Below are 21511 nucleotides of genomic sequence, written 5' to 3' on the forward strand. Positions count from 1 at the left end.
AAACCACTTCCATAACTGCTAAGCTTATTGTTCAGATGATGCTTAATATATCAGAGCTAAGACAAATATTTAAACTGCTAAAACAAAAGGATATCTAAATTCTCCGCTGTTCCTCCTGCCATAATGTTTAACAGATCTTTCTCTACACATCGGACAATCTCAGGCTGCTAATGCGGAAGGTCCACACGATTACTAAACAAAACAGTAAGCATGAAGATCAAGAATGCACTTTGCTTTCTTTAGTTGAATTAGTATGAATGCATTGTACTAGTGACAATCGATACATTCAGATCAGGTTCTCGGGGAAAAGGTTGCCCGCGAGCATCTCTCTTTGGAGGGGGTAAGTCCATGCTTGTATTCTATTCCCATCAGGTGCAGGATCGCTGCTGTCCCTAACCATGATTATCTGCTAAAAGCCAACAACTAAAATTATATAACCAAAAGGGCATGGATATAAAAGATCAGCTTAGCTGAATTAAACCATAAAATCTGTTAGATAAGCAACTCAATTAGTCAGGAACTACTACCTGAATGTGAATGCTGATACAATTCACACAAGACAATCAACTACTTTGAAAAGAAAAAAATTTGGTAAGAAACTCTCTCTCCATTTCATGACTTGACTGAAACTCAAGTCTTGAACATAGGGTAAATCCAGTCATTAAAGCTCAACAATTAAGCAGGGAAAAACTGAGGCATCTATAACACTAACATTTGGTAAAAAGAATGTGATACCTGGTCGAAGTCAGCAGTTTTGATTAACACATTACCACATCTGATTCCAAGACACAGGTAAGATCCAACAAAGAGGTAGGAAAACTGTCATTTCCAATAGTAAAGGTGCTATTTCTTCCATCCTCCACAAAAAGCAGTTTTTAAACATTATAATATGCTAAACTACTAAGAGTTTGGGACAATTAAGAAAGGAAATCTAGTCCAGTAAAATCAAAAGAACAATGTCAACTAAGAAAACATTAAATCTTGAGCAAATGGAGAGAGATAGAGCAGCAGGCTAGCGGTTGGTCCTTAGTCTGATAAGGCAGCAAAAGTAAATAAAAAAATTAATTAGTCTCTGATTCATAATAGTTCTTCCATACACTAATAAAGGTTCTTCCTCTTAAGTGACAAAAGGCCCTTTGAACAGAGAATCAGGATGAACCCGGGTTTGAGTGGACAAGATCTTCCCTCGTTGATGGTGGGTCCTTTACAAGGATGCTGGCGATACATCGACCAAGAAATCAACCACAAGTTAGAGATGGTGGCAGCTTTTGTAATTTCAGTGGAGTGCCCTTTTTGGTTGATTTCCTGGTCCATTGGAAAGTAATTATGAATTAAAAGCTCAGGTTACCTTCAAATTTGATACATCTATCTTGGAGTCAAGGAGAAGACTTTATTACAGAAAAAAAAAGTTTACTTGAGCTACAGTTCCCTTCCGTTTACTTCGCCAGCAAAGGTTAAAGGCCAAAAACTTAGTTTTATAAAATTAGAAAAAATGGAGAAAACATAAAGAGAAAGGGTAAACGGTGGAGTTGGGAGTGTGGAAGCAATTTGACTGGACAAAGGTGGAAGATAGGGGTGGGGGCCTTCATATTTATTTACTGCATCATTATACTTTTTCAGTTTATTATACTCTCCGCACTCTGTTCTCTCACAAATTTCTTCTTGCCTTTGCTTCCTCTCAACGCTCCACAGCTGAGGGAAAAAAAAAAAAAAAAGCACAAAAAAGAATTCATAGGAACATGGGAAGAGGTAGCGTTACCCTTCTCATCTTCCCCTTTATTGGGTCTTCATCCTCTACTCTTCCTTTCTCCTCGCCAGTAAAAAGCCCCTAAGAAAAGCTTCCAGATGCTTTACAAATGGGGAAAATCGCAGAACAGCCACCGGTTCAGGAATCTCAGCTAGAGACTACTCAACCCCCCTGTGATGGACTGTCGGCGACTATTGAGAAGGTTTTCAGAGCTATAACTCTCAGATGTGTTTTGGTGTTAATTCTCTGTGCCTGCGTCTGTCTGTCGGCGATATTTTGGCTACCGCCATTTCATCCCTTTGGATCGGGTCGTAGTACTTCCCACAATGTCATTGGTGAGTGTTTTGGGTCTGATTCGGTAAATGGGTCTTTGGTTATACTGGGTTTCAATGGTCATGGGAAATGGGTTCCTCTCTGAATGCCTGCCTTTATTTTTTCTTCTTGTTATTCTGGGTTTTTAGGAATGCGATTTTTTAGTTTCTCCTAGCTTCTTTCTTGGGCAAAAGGATGGGCCTCTGGTGAATATTATGGCATCCTGCAATGAAGGTAGTTAGGGTTTTCGTACTACATTTTATTGATTTCTTATTTTCTGGGAAGCCCTTTCTGGATCCACTAGATTTGTAATATTTGACTGTTCAATTTACGGCTGCGGATGGGTATTGGGTGAAGACAATCAAGAACCTGTGCTGTGGCCGTGTACTTTGTCATTGGTAGTTCATTAATTGTAGGGTTGAGATTTGATCCGAGAATGTTTTGCTGCATTATGCTTCTCATTTGTTGCAGTATTGTCCCATTATTTGTTATTTATTTATTTATTTTTTGTTTTGGAAAAGTAGTAGTATCCCATCTTCAATTCATTGGTATGCTGTCCATCTTCTTATTTGCGGCATTCAATCTATAAAATTGTGAATGGGTAGGTCTGCATCCGTGTTTATTTGCTAATTATTCTTTTCTGCTACTTGTTGAAGCTTATATTTGCTATTTTGGGTTGGACAATTTTGACTTGAGAGTCTATTTCCATATAGAGTTAAATTGGAAAGGATATATGGCTCTCTTTATGTTTCTGTGTGCTGTACCTATCATGATCTTGTAGGTGCCCACTATTGGATCTTAATATGGAAAAAGTCTTGGTCTGTTCAGTTCAGTTTTCATTAATTTTTTATTTCAGGCTATCAGAATGGGATTGAAGTTCTATGGGTAAGGTCTTTTTAGATCGTTAAGTGGAAATTAAAGTTTCTGCTTACATGCGCTTGAAGCAAGTTACTGAATTAGTAACTTATCTTGTTGGATACCCCAAGTGATAAAAGATGAGTGGAGGATTACAGGGGCATGTATCACTCTTATCAGTTTCTGTGATCATGAGGACTATTATTAACCAATGTTTACAAGTCAGTTGCAGTGGAATGGTAGGGATTGATATGTCTTGTATGAGTGCCAAATTTTCTCTGGAATGTTAAGGGGTCATGTTTCTTCTCCCAGAAGCAATAAGGAGGTATAGAAGATATTTACATTCAAGAAAAAAGTGATTGTTCAGCTTTCTACTCTATCCTTGACTGTTATATTACTTATTTGTATCTCCAATTAAAAGGAAGTGGAGTTGAACCAAGTCTTGACAATGCTGTTATCTTGATTAAGATGAGTTATGGTCAGTAAGGTGGGTTAGTTTCTGTTCTGCATCTACTACATTTCAAGTTAAAACAGTTGGTATAGAATTTGTTGCAAAGTAGGATGGTCGCTGGTGAGGAAATCATTGTACTTATGCTTCACTTTAGGCTCGAGGGTGGCTTGACTAGCAAGAGTCTTGATATAACAATGACTGGTCATAAGTCTATTGAGAAGTAACCACATGTTATTGATTATATTCAGCAAGTAAACATGGCTGCAATGAAGTTGGAGATACTGGGTATATAGAGGAACTTATGCAGAAGGAAATGGTTATTCTGCCTAAGTTGCATCTACATAAACTTTTATGGGTGCAAACAGGCTGTCTTAATTCTTAGTTTCAACTCTTCTCAATGGTTGACAGAACGATAAAAGCTCATTAACATTTAGATGTCTCTGTATGGCGAGTTATTTGAAATCGTTCAACGTTCTATAGATGGCACCTAAAGGTTGATTACGGGATTTGGGCTGACTCTAGCTAATGATGAAATCGAAGCTTCTGCTGTGTCAACTAAAGCTTTTGCATGAGTTTTGGTGTCTGATCCTAAATTGATGTATACCCATATGGTCAAAAGGCAAATCTGAGTCCTCTTGTGAAAGGAACTTCTGAATTACCTACCTTTTATCTAATCATTGCATTTTTTTGGCTTGATGGGGAGATTCTTTCCTAATGTTAAGGGTGCAACCCTTTTCACATGTCTCATAATTTTCATGTTGTTGTATACGATCTCTTATTGTTGAAGGTGATTCTACTATTTCTATCTGATGATTCTTGGAAGGAACCTGTCTGTTATGTAGAAAGTTTACTGAAAAGGATTGATAATATTAGGGACCCATTAGGCTCTTGTAAGTCCATGTTTCTCATGAGACAGTTAGCCAACAAAATTACACGTGTTCATGGAGTATGTTTTCATTGAATTTCTTCTCTACTATGTGCTTGATCGCTTTTAACATATTTGAATTTACCTATTGATGAATTAAGTTTTTTCTCCCAAAATTTAGAAAAAAAGACAAGCTACATGGGATCTTGTGGGCTGTAAAATTCTCTTTTTCTGAAAAATGTAATATAGTTTGTATTTTAAAGAGATCTTCCCCCTCATCATGAAGATTTCAACATTAGAACTTTTGTACTCCATCCAGTTATCCATACAATTGTACCTCAAGTTATTAATATTATTATTATTTGTTGAATTTCTAGAAAAGAGAAATAATTTATTGACTCGATTATAATTTGAGTAAATGAGCCTCTGTTTATAAGTAGAATCGAATTAAAATTAAATTATCCTTGTCTTAGTTACACCCAAAGTCAAACACTAAAAGATAAGTCACAGAATAATTAAACAACTGAACATAAATAGAAGATTAACATAGTTAAAACACCTTTAAATTGCACCTCTTATATGGGACCTTCCCATGAGACCCTTCTCAGACTCCACCATGTTAATTCTGGCTCTAGGAGACATCTTGTTGTGAGAGTCATGTAAGACTCTTCTCTATCTTCTTACTGTAACCCGAATTACAAACCCTTTATCAATTACCAAAATGTTCCTATTATTAGTTGGATACTTTTCCTATCACGGGTTTTACCTGCAAAAGATTGTAGAAGACAGTTATGTGGTGAATATAAGGCTTTTGAATGCTGTCTTTTGGATGCTGAAGGTACATGTTTTTGAGTCCCTCTTGGCACAGTGTTGCCATGGCTGGTTTCTTGAGCTGCAGTTTTTAGTTGGTTGAGTGTCTTGTACTGAAGATGCCTATGAGGAGTTTGTGGAGACGGATCTATCTTTCTGTCACATCAGTCTGAAGGAATTATGTTTCCTTGTGGCAAATTAAAATGTTCAATTGCCAAGATGGTTTCCTTCACAACAATATACAGATTTACTCAAGACCATCAGATTGCCAAAGTATGGCTGACTGAAGAATAAAATACAATGTTACTGATGGCTGACATCTATATGTTCTTTTGGGCTCTCCATATAATCCAAAATGACTGATTTTCATCTCCCACTCTGATCTTTTCCACTTGTGAATTCTATAACCTGAACCTCTCCACATGTTAAAGATGACCCCAGAAGAAGTGGGTAAAAAAGGCACACATCTGGTATGACTTGAGATTGTGTTGGGTTCATACATTTGGTGCTAACCATCATAAAGTCGCTAGTCCTATTGGGATGGAACCAGTTCCTACTTAACAGGTGCATTATATTTATTATTGACAAGATTTGTGTAGCCATCTTTCACCCATTTAATAACACTCATAACTTGAGTGGTCATCCTTTTTAGACAGAAGTGATGTTGGAAATGGATATAATCATCTCTCAAATGAGACGTTCCTCTGAAGGTACATTTATATAAATATTGCAAATAGAACCAAAAGTTCAGTCGTTTTCATCCATCTGAGTTCTACTTGTTATACTTCTGAGAAAACCAGGAGGGTAAAGCATTGATAGGCATCCATTGGAAGCAGCGAGTCACATCAATATCCAAAATTTTCAGTGTTGACTATACTCTCTGAGACTCTGTAGTAAAGAATAATGTGACTCTCTGCTGCTACCGATCTATGATTTTATTTTTTTTATTTATAGAAACAATGATGATTTACCTTTTCCTTTTTATGGTTTGTCCAGAAATGGCCAAAGTGCCCCAAAACTTGAGGTAACTATATATTTTCTAGAGTCTTATATGTTAAATTAGTTTAATATTTACTATGATGGGCTGATAATATTATTCATACTAGATGGAAGCTAAACGTAATAATAATGTTGAATTCAAATAGAAATTTTTCTATGGTGTATTTTCTCAATGTAATCTTGTCATCTGGGCCTTTGTTGCAACCATTTGATGCATGTAGTTCTGTTATTGATTTTCAACTAGGAATTGTTGTAGGATGCTGAAGTTGGTAACTATATGGTAGTCAGGATACAGCTTATGTATGTGGAAAGATAGATTTTGGATCCCTTGGATGATTCACCAATTGTTGTGTGTAGATTGGACTGTTATGTCTTTTTTTGTGGGGTCTGGTTTTACTGCTGTTATTGTCGTTACAATCTTTATAAACAACGTAAAAACAACGAGAAAACAGGTTATGATATATTTGGAGCATTAATAATTTCTTTAATTTGCTTCTATAGGTGATTTGAGCATTTTTGAATTGGTCTGTTTAGTAAAATACTTTTTCGTTTTTAAAAAAAAAAATTGGTTGGTTGTGGATGTGGGGAGGGGAGAGGGGGACTTGGTGTTGAGTGTGTAGGGAAAAAGATGATCAAAGAACTAAAAAGTTATTTTGGGTATTTCACATTTGTCTGATGGTTACTTTTTTCCAGCCCCAATCCAAGGTAGCTTTGAACTGCACAAGCCTCTTGAGCTACTCACTGAGCAAATTGAAATGTTGCAGTATGATATCTTTGAGGAAGTAGGACTCCCGAATACACAGGTGCTATTCAATTTTTTTTTTCCGTGAACATTCTGTGTTGGTACTTTAATTGGTGTTCTAATTAAATTGAGTCGTTTTTTGAGCAGGTTTCAATTATTTCTTTGAACTCTTCATCCAGATCAAACTGGACTGATATTGTGTTTGGTATTCTTCCTGATCCGAGTGACACTCCAATACCACCAGTGGTCCTCAGTGTACTGAAATCATCGCTGCTTGGGCTGGTCCTCAAGCAGTTCAATTTCACTTTGATTTCATTTGGGCAGGCCTCTTCTTTTGGGTTGTTAAGGTTCCCAGGGGGAATAACTGTAACTCCCCTTCAGTCAGGTTCCATCTTTCAGAAAACGCAGATACTCTTCAACTTCACATTAAACAATTCGATTTCTCAAATTCAGGACAACCTTAGCCAATTGAAGGGTCAGTTGAAGTATGGGTTGCAGTTGAGACCTTATGAGGTAATTTTCTTTTCAATTATTCTGAAGCCCCAATTTTGAGGGAACTTGATATTTACTTTGCTGTTGTTGCATGCAGAACGTGTATGTCAGGGTGACAAATCTGGTAGGGTCCACTTTAGATCCCCCTGTTATTGTGGAGGCTTCAGTTTTATCAGATATAGGGGGTCCAAGTCTTTTGCCCCAGCGACTGAAGCAGCTTGCTGAGACCCTGGCTGGATCTCGGGCAAAGAACCTTGGTCTTGACCATGCTGTTTTTGGCAAAGTGAAACAGATCCAATTATCATCATATCTTCAGCACTCTCTTGGTTCCTCCCCCTCTCCCTCCCCCTCTCCTTCTCCCTCTCTCTCACCATCATTATCTCCACCACCACCACCACCACCACCACCACCACCACCTCCACCTTCATCTTCATCTTCACCTTCACCTCCACTCCCATCTCCATCTCCATCTCCAGCTCCAGGAGATAATTCTGATTTGGTGCCACCTGTTTCTGTAAATCCTCTCCCTCCTCAGGCTTCAGGTCCATCAGTGGACCCCCCTGATCTTTTACCTTGTATCAACTGTTATGCCCCCTCTCCTTATGGTTCTCCACCTCAGCATGTGCCGACCCCCATTCACAGGGCACCCCATCCTTCTCCACCTTCGGTACCTCATGTACCTTCTCACTCCCCAAGACATGGGGCTTGCCCTGATTTTGGAATTTCACCAAAATCCTCTCCCAATCGTCATGCAGATCCTCCTGCTCCTTATTTTCTGAAGCATGGTGGCAGAGCACCTAGTGCTCAACCTCCCAGTCCAAAATTGGCCCCACGTTTATCACCCCCAGTTCTGTTACCCTCTAGTCCAGCTCCACAGCAGGATGACAGAAGTGGAAAAGCTGTGGCATCTTCACCAATCTCACCATCACCAACTTGTAAGTTTTATCTGTCAATTTGCTAGCTTTATCTTTTGTGCTGTCTATGTTCCTAGACCTGAACCTGTTCTAGCCTAACTATAGTTCTTTCTATCATGACCAGTTAAATTTTTTTTTTTTATCATGTAGCCTTTTACTATTATATTGTTCTTTTAATACTGTTCTAAATGCTTAAACCTTTACCGCATTGCTCCTGGTTGTTCTATTCATCACTGGTGCCTATGATTCATTGACACATTATCATACTCTGATGGTAGGTGTCATACTTCTATCTGATTGGAACAGAGAAAATGATCTTACTGATAGAACTGAAGTTACCTCTGATATTGTAAAGCTGATCATGTGGGACTTTAGATTAATGTCTTCGTAGTAGTTTTGCATTGATAACAGTATTTCAGCAGTCTCGTTGAATGTAATGGTCTTTGCATTTGTTGCAGCTTCTGTTCCAGGCCCTTGCTTTTTCAATATATGGACATGTGGGCTACTAGTGGCTGTTACACTTCATCTTGTGCTCCAAACCTGCTTCTGATCCTAAAATGTTGCTCATACCACTTGTCCATTTGGGCCAGATTTTGGACAATCTTTAAAGTCAAAGTAGGCAAGGGCAGGGTGGTCTGTGGCCCAAAACATACAGTTTTGCTCTCATCAACCTATCTCGTGTTGAAAATGCTGGAGTCCCTAGTAAGGATACTGGGCCCCTCGAAAAAAGAAAGAAAAAGTGAGGGGGGGCACAGGCAATCAAATGTGTATATAGGAAGACGTTTGCAGGTCAAAGCCACAAAAAGGTGGCAGGCCTCTGTTATTAGCACGCGCAGGAATGTGAAAGGCTTTTTCCCCCTAAGGTGGGGAAGTATTGAGAATCCACTTGTCTGGTCCTTTGGCAGCTGTATAAACTGATCCACGTCTAATTATATGCTCAAAAGTTGTAAGCTCCATTTCCAAAGTGTGCAGAATTTTTGTTGCTCAGTTCCTGTTACTTCCTGGTGATTCTACCTCTTTGCAGGCGAAGGAAAAAATGTTAAGAAAAGTCATTTCTCCTTAATGGTAGTGCCGATAACTTGATTAGTTGTTGGATTGTTGGGGGTGTCCACTTCTTGCAGCTTAGCGATTTGGTTGATGACATGACTTTGCACCATCAGAAAGGATCAACAATCACCTCAAGAGAACGGAAAGTTAAAAAATATGGGTATAAATTTGAACGTGAAGTTACTCTTGCTTTTTCCTCGGTTAACATGCATGAACAACGGCGAAAACCGTGCTCTGCATGCAGTCTTATCATCTACCACTCGTTGGTGCGTGTCTAATAGATTTGCACCAAGTATCTCTTTCTGCCCAACTCTTCCCTCATTTCACTTCCAGGTAAAGAAAAAAACAAAAAATAAACAGACATGATAGGGTTCAGATGCTCTTAAAATATGGTGTGAAGGTGTTTGAAGTATTGTTATAAAATCTGGATTAGACGGGCTAATCCAATCAGATACAATTGAACTTGATCTCTTTTAAATAAGAAGACTGTAAGACGAATTTGTAGTTTTTTGTTAGTAAACCGAAGTTACACCCTCTTTTATGCACTCCAGTCTATGGTGGTTCATTAAACAGGGAACAACATGCTATGACTTCCCAGTGATCATCATCTGAATGCAGCCGCAAGTTTCTTTTGAATGGTCTCAACTCCCAAACGTGGAGACAATCTAGGAAGAGTCTCCTGCAAGATCAAACAAAGGTGGTGTCACAATTCACTTTTAAAAGGTAAAATCAGTTTGCTGCAGGTATCAATAAAGAGTGCAAATTAAAATTCGATCTCAACTTAGTCTTAGATTAGATTAGATAACTAAGGTAGAAGGCGGCAGGTTATTGAGAACTTGTATCACCAGAAACCAACTTAAAAACTCACCCTGGGTTCAGATAATATTTAAACGTTTCAATTTGGTAGGGCTGATCTCATGCATAACCTGGTACACCACTGTATTAGTACCCAAAGCTTGGGTCCTTTAGACAACAGCATTCCCATATGTTGACAAACAGAACAGAAACTCTACAAGTCATGGAAAACTTTATCCATATTTGTCATGGAAATGTAAAATAAGATCATGATTACTCGTAGGGTAGATGGATATGGATGACAAGGAGATCAAGGCTTGTCGAAAGATTGTTCATGGAGTCTAGGGGTGGAAACAATTGGAGCTGATCCAAGCTTTTGAAGGCTTGGACTTGGCTCGAGCCCTAACAATTGCACTTCAGTCTCATACTTGAAGCTCAAGCTTGACTCAAGGATCTTTCCATAGGCTTTAAGCTTAGCTCAGTTACGACTTGGCTGGTCACCCAGTTTTGGCTCTATAAAAAAGTGGCATTTTATGTTGAAAACAATTTTTAGCTGGCTCATGAGCTATGAAGCCAAGCTAGGCAAGGTTTGGGCTTGACTGTGGTTGGATAAAAATTGAATCAACCGAGCCCAAGCTGCATGTAAGCTGGCTCGGCTTAGTGCCACCTCTAATAAACTCTATTCAGGGCTTTCAAGTGTCAAAATCATTCACTCATTCTCACAAGTTTCTTTTTCTTGTAGCAATGGAGAAAGATTGTCTCAATCTGTCTTCAAAAGATTTTGCAAAACCTCAAATTTCTCTAATCCTACCTGATCAATTGTTGGAAACTACATGACAAAGCATCTGTACGAACACAATGAAAAAGGTGATTTCACAAAATAGCTGAATGTTTTCAGAGATAGTTAGGGTAACAAGGAGACATCTTCTTTGATATTGCTGTTCATCAATAACAGATAGCTCCCAATTTTATAGTCAGCCTTAAGTTTCCATGTTTTCTTCCCAAAGAAAGGTTAACAATCCGATTCTATAATTAGGAAATACCAGTTTTTTCGGCAGTGTATTTCAAACTGGCTTTTCCTAGTACAAACAAATACATTTTGACTAAATCCAATATATAATCATTCACTCACCAGGCACCAGGCACTGCAGTAACCAGCTTAACAACTCATGTGCACATGTTGAGCTCTCGAGACCCTGGCCCCTTGTTATATAGGGTTTTCTACCTCTAAGACTCCCTCTCCTGTCCAAATCTACACATACGATGCAGCCTAAAACATGGGAGAGCAAACTGATATAATGGTGCATTGCTATACTTTGGTACCATGTTGAAGTCAATCCCAGGCCCGTCCTCAAAATGTGTGATTGAACGCATGAGGCATCTTTCCTACTAACAAATACTGGACCTTCAAGCCCAAACTACTGTGGAAACCCACCATGCACACAAGTAACCAGCACATGTGGACCCTTTACATGGAGGGCCTTTTACCTTCCAACAGTTATAAAGGTTAAAAGTCGAACCACCCAAAAAGGTGAAGAGTAGGAAGCTCTGAAGCTTCAGAGTGGCCTAAAGCAGGTTGAATTAGACCGGACTCCATAGGTCAAGGTTCCTAATCTACTTTCAGTGCAGCAAGTCTCATTTAGGACCTATTTCCGATCTTAAAGACATATACTCAACCCATAGTGGATGATGACTGGATATAGACTGAATTAGGATTTAGTGGCTTTACTAAAACAGTTCTGAAATTGTATAACAAAGAAGTAACGAGAAAGAGGAAGAGAAAATAAAAAAGGGAAAAGAGGAAGAAGGCTGCATGAAGAGCAGCAGCCGTCAGGGATCAAGATCCCTAATCTCATTTTTTTTATATCACTTAAGTGAAAAGACAACTAAACAGACAGAATTGCCTTTAGAACATGCATCTGCTGTATACAGCCGTTATAAAGCCAAAAACGAAACAGAAAACATAATAAAATTGAGGTAGTACTATCCTATGGCCTTCTTAGCTAATAGAGATCATGAATATACATGTGCAATAACCAAAATGCCCCCGATTCTATATTTTCTTACACTCCTCAGACTGGAGCTTAAATATCAAACAGTCCCAGCTTGCACAAAACATTGAATGCTTGTGTCTTCCAATAGGTCTGGTAAAGATGTCACCGAGTTGTTCAAATGATTTCATATAAGGTATAACAACCTTCCCTTGCATTACAAAATCTCTAATAAAATGGTAATTTACTTCGATATGCTTGGTCATCTCATGGAAGACTAGATCGCTAGCTATAAAAATTGCTGCCTTATTGTCATAATTTATAACCATAGGCTCTACAATGTGAAATCCTAGCCCAACAAAAACTGATTTTACCTACAAGAGCTCACTCATTGTATGAGCCATCACTCTATACTCAGGCTTGGCATTGGACATAGCCACTACATTTTGTTTCTTACTTTTCCAACTAACCAAGTTACCGCAACAAAGTAGCAGTACCTTGTCGTAAACCTCCTATCTTATCTTGTATCTTGGATCTTGCATAATCAGAATCTGACTATCTTAGCATTAATATTTAGGAGTTCATTCAAACATTTCAAATTTCTATGAGTAGCTTCTAAGTGTATTGTGTGTGGATTCTCCATGAATTAACTAACAACTCTCACTGCAAATTATATGTCTGGCCTTGTACAAGTGCCGTAAATCAACCTAGTAATAGGATTGTAGTACTTGCATCCCTTTTGATAACGTGAGTAACCCAAAAAGACATATTTAATGGAACTAGGGGATAGTCTATTTTTAGTATTACTATGTGAATGAATGAAACATGTGGAACCAAACACTCGAGGATATACATCAAACACCTTGCAACAAGGTTTTAAAACTTGTTAGAAGTTAGGGGTGTTTTGGTAATTTCATGAGTCTGTGAGTTTGTAATATTAGTAGTATGGAGTTGGGTTAATTATCATTGTTAAAAAATACAAGTCTAGGGTTATTTTGGTTATTTCCCATATTTTCCACATTACATTTTTCTCTTATAGTATGGCTATTAGATAGAGAATGTCTTATTAATCTCTAGTTAAATTTTCATTCAATTTAGACATGTAATTTTGAGTATTGAGGGGCATTTTTGTCCTTATTTAAATTTTCACTCAGTGAGACAGAGGCAGCACGACAAGACTGCGAGCCGGCAAAGAGCGAGAGATGAGAGAGATGAGGGTTGGGAAACAGAGAGGGTCGAGAGAGAGGAGGATGGAGGGAATGCCGAGAGAGAGGAGGACACAAAGAGCGTTTAGGGAGCAAGTGAAAGTGAATGAATTGGGTTTTAGGGTCGAAATTCACTTTCACTCGTTTTACACTGGAGCGAGTAAAATTAAATGAAATAGTTCATTTACTTTCACTCCATCGTGTGCACGCACTAACACTTTTGGGTAAGTGAGAGTGAAATCGCTTTCGCTTTCACTTTCTCTAGGTGCACTAACAGGCCCCATAAGTTATTTTGTCGACCCAAAATTCATAATTTTCACCCAAGACAACAACACCCAAAAGTGGCCATAGCTCCCATAAGGTATCATCCAATGTCATTTTCCGGTGTCCACAAAAAAGCCATCTCATCAAAATAATATAACCAACCGCAGAAAGTGAAATATGTAAGCATCGAAGTCATTGAGCAGAAACCCAGAAACATTCATAAGAGACTCACCTCAGCGCCATCAGAGAGTACTCTCGCCAGGACAGGTATTTCGTACTGGTACAACCTTTCCCATTCGGGATTGTCCAGTATGTTCCTTACCTGAAAACAAAACAATTAAACAGAGAAAAACCAATCAAAACCCATGAAAATCTTGGGAAGAAAAATAAACCAGCTACAAAAAGAAAAACAACCTGAAGTTCAATATCTTTGAGGGAATCAGAGCCTCCCAAAGCAAAAGCTGCGTGTAACTTCTCTTTGAGGCCATCGCACAAACAGCATCCGGGCTTGGAGTAGATGATAAGCTTTCTCTGGGGTGGAGGCGACGGTGAGCTAGCTAAGGCAGCCAAGCGTTTTAAAGCCCACCGGGTGTTTGGCCGCCTGAGAAGAGCGAAAGAGACCGGGAAAGGCGTGGCTGCTGCAATCGCCATTTCACGTCGAACAGAAAATATGGAGTGGTGTGTCTGAAGCGTGCGAGCTAGAAGTAAGTGGACTGGAATGTGCAGAACTGCGCTCTCAAACACCAGTTACACATTTGGCCGTACATCAAATCCTCAATACCCGATTGGAAAGATTTTTCGATTTCTATCTTCTACAGCTGGGGTGCCCATATCGTTACGGGGTACCTGTCGGAATTACGAAAACCCGATCCGATACAATAATATCAATTGTTACTGTATCAGGTGAAATCGATAATAAATAAAAAATGTTAGAACTAGAATATATAAATATATTCATGTTAATGGTTATTTGAGACTTTTTATTTTGATAAATTTTCAGTAATAACAATGGAGTCATGGTATTTTTGTAGATTTCTAGTTGTTAGAATATAAGAAGAGATTATATTAAGTTCAAGTGCACAACGATTGAATTAGCTGTAATTTCTTCCCTTTTTTTTTTTTTTTTTTTTAGCTTGCTCGTGAGAGCTAAAAGGAGATAATTCAGCAACAATGAGGAAAAGTGGTAACTCAGATTCATTTGGTAGAGGAAGTGGTTTGAGAGGTAGAGGCAGAGGTTTAGGGGAGAGGTAGAGATAGAGGTAGGTCTTACCGAGTGCCATGCATGGCAAGATAAACCATTTCTTTTATAAACGTTGGGAAAATTTTGAAAAATCGACTTGGGCCAATTAGAAGGTGGTAGTAATCAACAAGGATGAATTGCATCAGTTTGTACAATATTATTTAAAAAAAAAATCTCCTACTTCATTCAAAGTTCAAGCCTCTACATCTTCTTCTACTATTGTTGCTACTCTTGCACAAACAAGTATGTCTACCTTATTTACTTCTTCATCTAAAAAAAGTATCTCTTGGGTGAATAATAGACTTGACTCACACTGAATATTAGACACACTCCTATCTTCTGTAGGTAGTGGGTCTATTAGGCATTGCTCATAAGTGTTGTAATAAACTCCTCCATCACGGTGTCCCAACATAGGGCACCGACTATCAAATGGTAGAAGTACAACTATCAATTAAGGGGGTAAAAGGTAATCACCAGAAGATAATATTTTGGGGCTAATACTAACAATAGTCAATAATCAAGAAGTTTTTCTTCAATAATAATATCTCAGTTAGAGAGACACACTAGCAGCAGTAGATATGGGCCAATGCCAAATAATACATACCAAATAGGCAGTTATATAGCAACGAATAACTAGTAGGTAGTAAAAGTGCTTAACAACAATAAGGACACATAAGATAATCTTCAACAAGTCCATCCTTGAATAAGGGAGTTATGCACCAAGTAATAAATTGAGGATAATCCAAGGTAATAATCAAGCCAGAGTCAAGTCGGTAGCTGATAGCAGATAGTACTAATATTACAAGAATACCCTTCACCCTAGTAAGAGTAAATAAGAGACATAAATCATAAACTAATTATATCGGTGCCATCTTTATGAGATGACTCTTTATTTACCATCTTATGCCACCACTGTGTGGGCCTATGGGCCTTCTCCTTGGTTGGTGTGCTTGAGCCCATATTTCACACACTTGGACATGTGGATATCAAAAGTACTAATATTATAAGAATACCCTTCACCCTAGTATGAATGAATAAGATACATAAATCATAAACTAATGACACCAGTGTTATCATTGTCAGATGACTCTTTATTTACCCTCATGTCACCGTTGTGTGGGCCTTCTCCTTGGTCTATGAGATTGAACCCATCTTCCACACACTTAGAAGTGTGGGCTTGGACCCATTTTTCAAGATTAATGTTGACCCTCATACATATTTTGGTGATAACAAAACTTAACCATATTTGTGCTAATATTTGCAAAGCATTTCAGATGCAACTCCAAGAGACAAAAGATAAAGGCTTATACAAATAAATTCAAATACAAGACCATGTTTAAATGATGCATATAATTGTTGTAAACTTGCTAAACCCTTTGTCTGGTTTTTGTCATGCTTAAAACTCAAAATTACACTTATGGTATGATTGATCATATAAAATGCAGTATGACAAAGCTTATAAAGCATGATCGATCATACAAAATGCTACTAGTTGAGCCTTTAATGCATGATCGATCATAAATAACTCTTCATTGCCAAAACTATAACGCTTGATTGATTAATCGAATTGAGTTGATCGATCAATCAAATTGGGTTGATCGATCAATGATTTTTCTTAAAGGTAGAAAACTCATTGATTGATGCTCTGATTAATCAACAAGCTTGGAGAACCTAAAAAATATAGTCGTTATACATTATTGCTTGATCATACCTTTTTAATGACTTTTTTTAGCTTTTTTATAACGAGCAAAAAATGACTAATTCACATAGGAAACTTATAAGTACCCCTCCAAAGTCGTTAGGAACAACAATGTGAGCATTTATTTATAATTTATAGTACTCAACAACCACTTTCACTTAAAAATCATTGACAAACCCATTTTGATAGAAATAGAGTTGTAGATCTTGCAAAAACTCCTCTTCTCTCTCAAAATCACGTTGGGTCCTAGCATTCAAGCTCCACCATTTTCATCTCATGTGCATCAAAGAATTGGTGGCTTGGAAATCACTAAGAGAATTTTGTGTGTATGTGTGTGTATTTTCTATTTGTTTTCTCAACATCTCGAAAAGGAAACGTACTTAGAGTTGTAATCTAGTCATAAAATCTCAAGGAGAAATTTATTTAGTATAATTGATTGCTATTACATCAAATTCAGATAAAACTCACTCTTGAATCATGACTCAACCCCGTTTTAGGGCATGAAAATAAAACAAAAGGTGGGTGATGTTGGGCAAAACGAGCCAGTGTAGAGAGAGGAGTCAAAGTCAAGAAAAGCAGGCCATCACTTTAAAAAAGAAAAAAGAAAAAAAAAACTGACCTGTGAAAGGGCACGTGCAGTGCTTCTGGTTTTCTCTATACTGAATCCAAAACGATCGTCGTTCCCATTCAAGCCAGTGTGAAAGAACCTCCACGGGCACTTTTCCCTTCTTTTTGTCTGTCATCTTATGAGCCTCTTAAGTATGGCGTTGATTCTCCCCTCTGTTTCATGCAGAAAACTCCATGAGGGCGAGAGATGGGTGGGCCTTACGTGAGCCATCACATGCAGGATATGGTTGTTGGTTGCTCCTCCTTCAAGGAACCTTCTCTTGTCAAACATTAATATATTATAACAGACGTATTTTATATCTTAAAACTATCTTCTATTCTTCCTCTACATGTGCCTCCGTTTATTTCCTGCAACACTAGCATATATACTCTCTCTCCTTTTACCCTCTCTGGCAAGTCACACTGCCCCTCCTGAGGGCCAGAGATATTGACAAGGTACCTTGATGGTATCGGGACCCTTCAAATCCAATATGAAATGGCCCTTCCCAAATAGGAAAATGGAATAAGAAAGAGGATCCAATGCTTCAGAGAAGGCTGCTTCTTCATCCTCCAACAGCCTTTATAGGTTCAACCCATCTCCCATCCTCAACGATTCTGACTCCACTATTTTTATATTTCAATTTTGGACCCTTACTTGGCCTGCTTTGGCTTGCTTGGGTAAGGGTGACCCGCTCTTTTGGCCTAGCTCACCTTCTGTGTTATATAATATCTTTTTGTTGTCACCTTTCTCGTAAAATATGACAGATTCAGATCATCAAAGGCAATGCCACTTGTTTAGAAACTTTTGGACACCTTTTGGGCTCCAGTTGGTTGGTTTTGATAGGGTGGAGTTCGATTCCAATATTTAACATTAGAGAGGACAAGTTTTGGTGCAAAAGGAAAAAAAAGGGTTTGAACATTGCTGGTATTGTTTGAAGAGTGGAACATAAAGAAAATGTCTTTTTTTTTTAACTAATAAACTCGTTCTACTCACTAACCCATGTAAGGTTATTCCTTAATACTCCCCTTTCACGTGTAGGCCGTCTTACTCTGATACCATGTGAAGTTGGATCCCAAGGCATATCTAAAAATGATTAGCCAACTTAGAAGCTTTTTTTTTCAACTAATAAACTCAACATATTTCTACTCGCTAATCCATGTGAGACTATTCCTTAACAATTTGTATTTGAGAGGGATAACTGGATTTAGTCGGGTAAGCTACCACAGCTATAACATTTTTGGAGTCAATATAAGTTAAATCTCATTGACTACTTAATTGAATTGATTAATGAGGTTATAAAAAAGGCCTGATTGAACAGTCAGAAACCACATATAAAGCTGACAGATTACACTTAATTAGATAATTTACTAACATTTACCCTTGTTGTTGTAGGTCAGTATAGGGACCAAAGAATTAATATCTCCATGGTTTAAGGACATCAATGGAAGACAGAAAGAAGCCTTTAAGAAGCAAATTACACCTGACTTTGTTCTTGAACCAACTGCAATAATTCTCGTATTTTGCGACATGTGAGTTTCCGAATTTTAATAATCTCCTTTGCTTGATTTAAACCTTCATCGGAAGCATCGCGCTTGTCTCCCCGCAGATGCTTTCTTCCCCAGTTGTTCACCGTGTGAGAGAGATTCTTAGTACGGTTAATACTAGTCTGAAAATTGCAAGTACGGCTTGACGACACTCTTTCTCATTGCAACGTAAAATGAATACCAAAGTGATGGGAGGGATTGCGCGATTGATTTTTCTTGTTTTGGCGAGTATTAATCAAACCCCAATTGGGGATTAAACAAAACGAACAAATCGGAGGCATGGATGGCTGGATCTCACCAACCCCGATACATCCCAGGGTCATGTGGTACGCTTATACTGGGAAGGAGATGAAGACCCAGGAAGACGAAGTGAGAAAGACATTAAAAAGTGAGCCGAGGAAGATACACACCAGGTGGGTCTACTGTGGAGAAGATTCCCAGGAATTGATTTAAAGGAATTTTTTTTAAGTGTGACTTTCCGGTTTCAGCACTCCGAAGTGTCGATGTCGAGCTCTGAGAGATGGGGGAATTTGGCTTGAAAGAGGTAAAAGTCAATCCATGGAGGTATGAAATCGTTTGATGGGTTCTTTGCAGGTTTTTAATAAAATCCCTTGAGGGGCGGGTCTTGACGCGTTTTGGGTTTGCCAGACAGTGATGAAACAGCTAGCGAGGCCTTTGGGCTGGCTCTGGTATTTCGCTTGTGTATCCCAATAACAGGCCCTGAAGTCTGACCCTTTATCAAACTCCCGGAAGGTGCCTGTCAGCATCCTATGTTTCTTCCAGCTTCGGCCATGGTGATTTCTCTGTTTTTTAATGCTTAAATGTGTTTATTTTTTATAATGAAGACGAGGAAGAAGATGCCTGTTTCAGTAGGTGTCCCTGTTAATACTCTTAATTCCCGTATTATCCTGAAAAGCTTTAGTGGTATCTGAGCATGTGGGGCGAGGAGCAGAGAGCTACTGCCTCTCTCATGATGGGGGGAAGAATGGAGCTTTTTCTTTGGTGATTCCTTTAATGGTAACAGATGAAGATTGTCATGCAAAAAACAAGAGTATCTGCTGATGACGCTCAGCCAGCCTTGCAGAATTGGAGCTTTATCTTTCGCAAAAGACGGAATTGTTATTTATTTAATGGATAAAATTAACTCTCCAACGTAACAGAAACAGCGCGTTGTTCAGAAATTTCTAGTGTGAAAACTGAAGAAAACTGTGTCCATCGTGTTCTTGCTAGAATGCTGATGAGAACTTTGAATCCATAAGAAGCGCCGTTCAAGCCGTTTGATGTATTTTTATGTCGACTGGCAAGCTGGGATTTCCTCCATTTTCTTACCAACCAAAACAAAAAAAAAAAGCAGAAAAGAAGCGAAAACAAAAACGAAAAATAAAAATAAAAAATGATGGGGGTAGTCAGTCTGGGACAGAGATTTCATTTTGTTACAAGTCGAGGGCAGTCAAGAGTATCAACCACTCAAATCCAAGAAATACCTCATATTCCCTCAATTTCATGGTCTGTATTTTCTTTTCCCATGGTCTATGGTTGTGTCGTACACGACGTTGTCTATAAATAGTAACTTGGCTCTTCTTCCCCATCTCACAACAAGGCTAGCTCAAGAGCAGAGAGAAGAAAAGAGGAGAAAGGAGAAGAAGAAGGAAGATCGTATCACCACTACCCACAACATCTTCATCATCAGCATTATTCATCCATTCATTTCTTGGTCTATCAGTCATAATGGTGAAGATCAACAAGAACAACAATGACCCAGAAAGCAGCGTGGGAGTTGCAGACCCGATCCGATCGAAGCAGGTCACATCCTCCGTCTCCCCGAGGAAGAAGCAATACAAGGGAGTGAGAATGAGGAGTTGGGGCTCATGGGTCTCTGAGATTAGAGCGCCAAACCAAAAGACTAGAATCTGGTTGGGTTCCTACGCCACTCCTGAGGCAGCTGCCAGGGCCTATGATGCTGCACTCCTATGCCTAAAGGGCTCTTCTGCCTCCCTCAACTTCCCCATTAGCACATCGATGATAAATCTCCCCGATGACGCCCTTCTGTCTCCAAAGTCAATCCAGAGAGTAGCAGCAGCGGCCGCAGCCAATGCCACCCATCCCATCACTCCATCTCCACCACCCACTCCGCCTCCTCAGTCGACGTCTTGTTCGTCGTCTTCATCTTGGTCATCGGATAACTACGAGGAGATCTTCACCCCGGAAAGCTATTTCTCGTGCGGAACCTATGAGGAGCCATTGCCGCCACAGCCCCAGTTGCCAAACCCATGGATGGAATTCGATGAGCTACAATCGCCAAAGTACGATCAAATGCTAACTGGGTGTTCACTGTTTGCTCCACCGCCGGCCCCCACGATCGACGAGTTCGATGAAGAAGGCGGCGATATCCGGCTGTGGAGCTTCTGCTGATTAATAACTTCTTACACGGATCTCATTCATTGTTTCATTGGTTAAAGTTCGATTTTAGGAGAGATTACTGACAAGGAATTACTCTTTTTTTTTTTTTTTTTTTTTTTTTGCTTCTTCTTATTTTCTCAATGTAACTGTAAGTACCTCAGGAAGGAAATTAATCCAAAGAGGTTTTATATGTTTTTGCGTGATTCTTGGTGTTCAAAGGAAAAGCCCTCAAAAGTTTCTTTTCAAATGAAAGAATCACAGGCGTCAAACACTGAAATATGAAAGCAAGAGCTTTTGATTCATCTTGCTTAAAGAAGTAGTTGGTTTTTTTTTAATGTTTGACTTAAAAAAGAAGAAGAAGAGATTTTCACCCAAACGCAATCCTACCAACTTGTGGCCACAATTGGGAAATTAAAAATTGGATTTGAGGGGTTTATACGGTATGAAACGCTTGAAATTGGTAAATTAGACCACTTTGAAGAGATTAACTTTGTCCAATCATTGAACTAGGGGACAAAGTAGTGTGCCATGC

The 21511-nt window shown here is 38.8% G+C and overlaps 3 protein-coding genes across 3 annotated transcripts; 2 read left to right on the top strand and 1 right to left on the bottom strand.

Annotated features, from left to right (window-relative positions):
* Positions 1 to 1618: 1618 nt before the first annotated feature.
* On the top strand, positions 1619 to 9195 carry LOC137936539 (uncharacterized). The gene is made up of 5 exons (XM_068781272.1): positions 1619 to 2082; positions 6733 to 6842; positions 6929 to 7294; positions 7371 to 8208; positions 8646 to 9195. The coding sequence occupies exons 1-5, from the start codon at positions 1857 to 1859 to the stop codon at positions 8735 to 8737; spliced, it is 1632 nt and encodes a 543-aa protein (XP_068637373.1). The 5' UTR covers positions 1619 to 1856; the 3' UTR covers positions 8738 to 9195.
* Positions 9196 to 9556: 361 nt separating this feature from the next.
* LOC137937796 (uncharacterized) lies at positions 9557 to 14325 on the bottom strand. The gene is made up of 3 exons (XM_068782975.1): positions 13904 to 14325; positions 13722 to 13811; positions 9557 to 9913 (listed from the first exon to the last, which is right to left on the bottom strand). Exons 1-3 carry the CDS (start codon positions 14138 to 14140, stop codon positions 9839 to 9841), a joined length of 402 nt encoding a protein of 133 aa, XP_068639076.1. The 5' UTR covers positions 14141 to 14325; the 3' UTR covers positions 9557 to 9838.
* A 5888-nt stretch (positions 14326 to 20213) lies between these two features.
* Positions 20214 to 21043, top strand: LOC137937843 (ethylene-responsive transcription factor ERF014-like). Its single transcript, XM_068783027.1, has one exon. The coding sequence runs from the start codon at positions 20308 to 20310 to the stop codon at positions 20989 to 20991; it is 684 nt and encodes a 227-aa protein (XP_068639128.1). The 5' UTR covers positions 20214 to 20307; the 3' UTR covers positions 20992 to 21043.
* Positions 21044 to 21511: the final 468 nt, after the last annotated feature.

The sequence above is a fragment of the Aristolochia californica genome, unplaced genomic scaffold (genome assembly GCF_029961685.1).
Source record: "Aristolochia californica isolate CCGP_79_NKW_82.1479 unplaced genomic scaffold, dmAriCali1.0.hap1 SCAF_7, whole genome shotgun sequence".
Classification (NCBI taxonomy): Eukaryota; Viridiplantae; Streptophyta; class Magnoliopsida; order Piperales; family Aristolochiaceae; genus Aristolochia; species Aristolochia californica.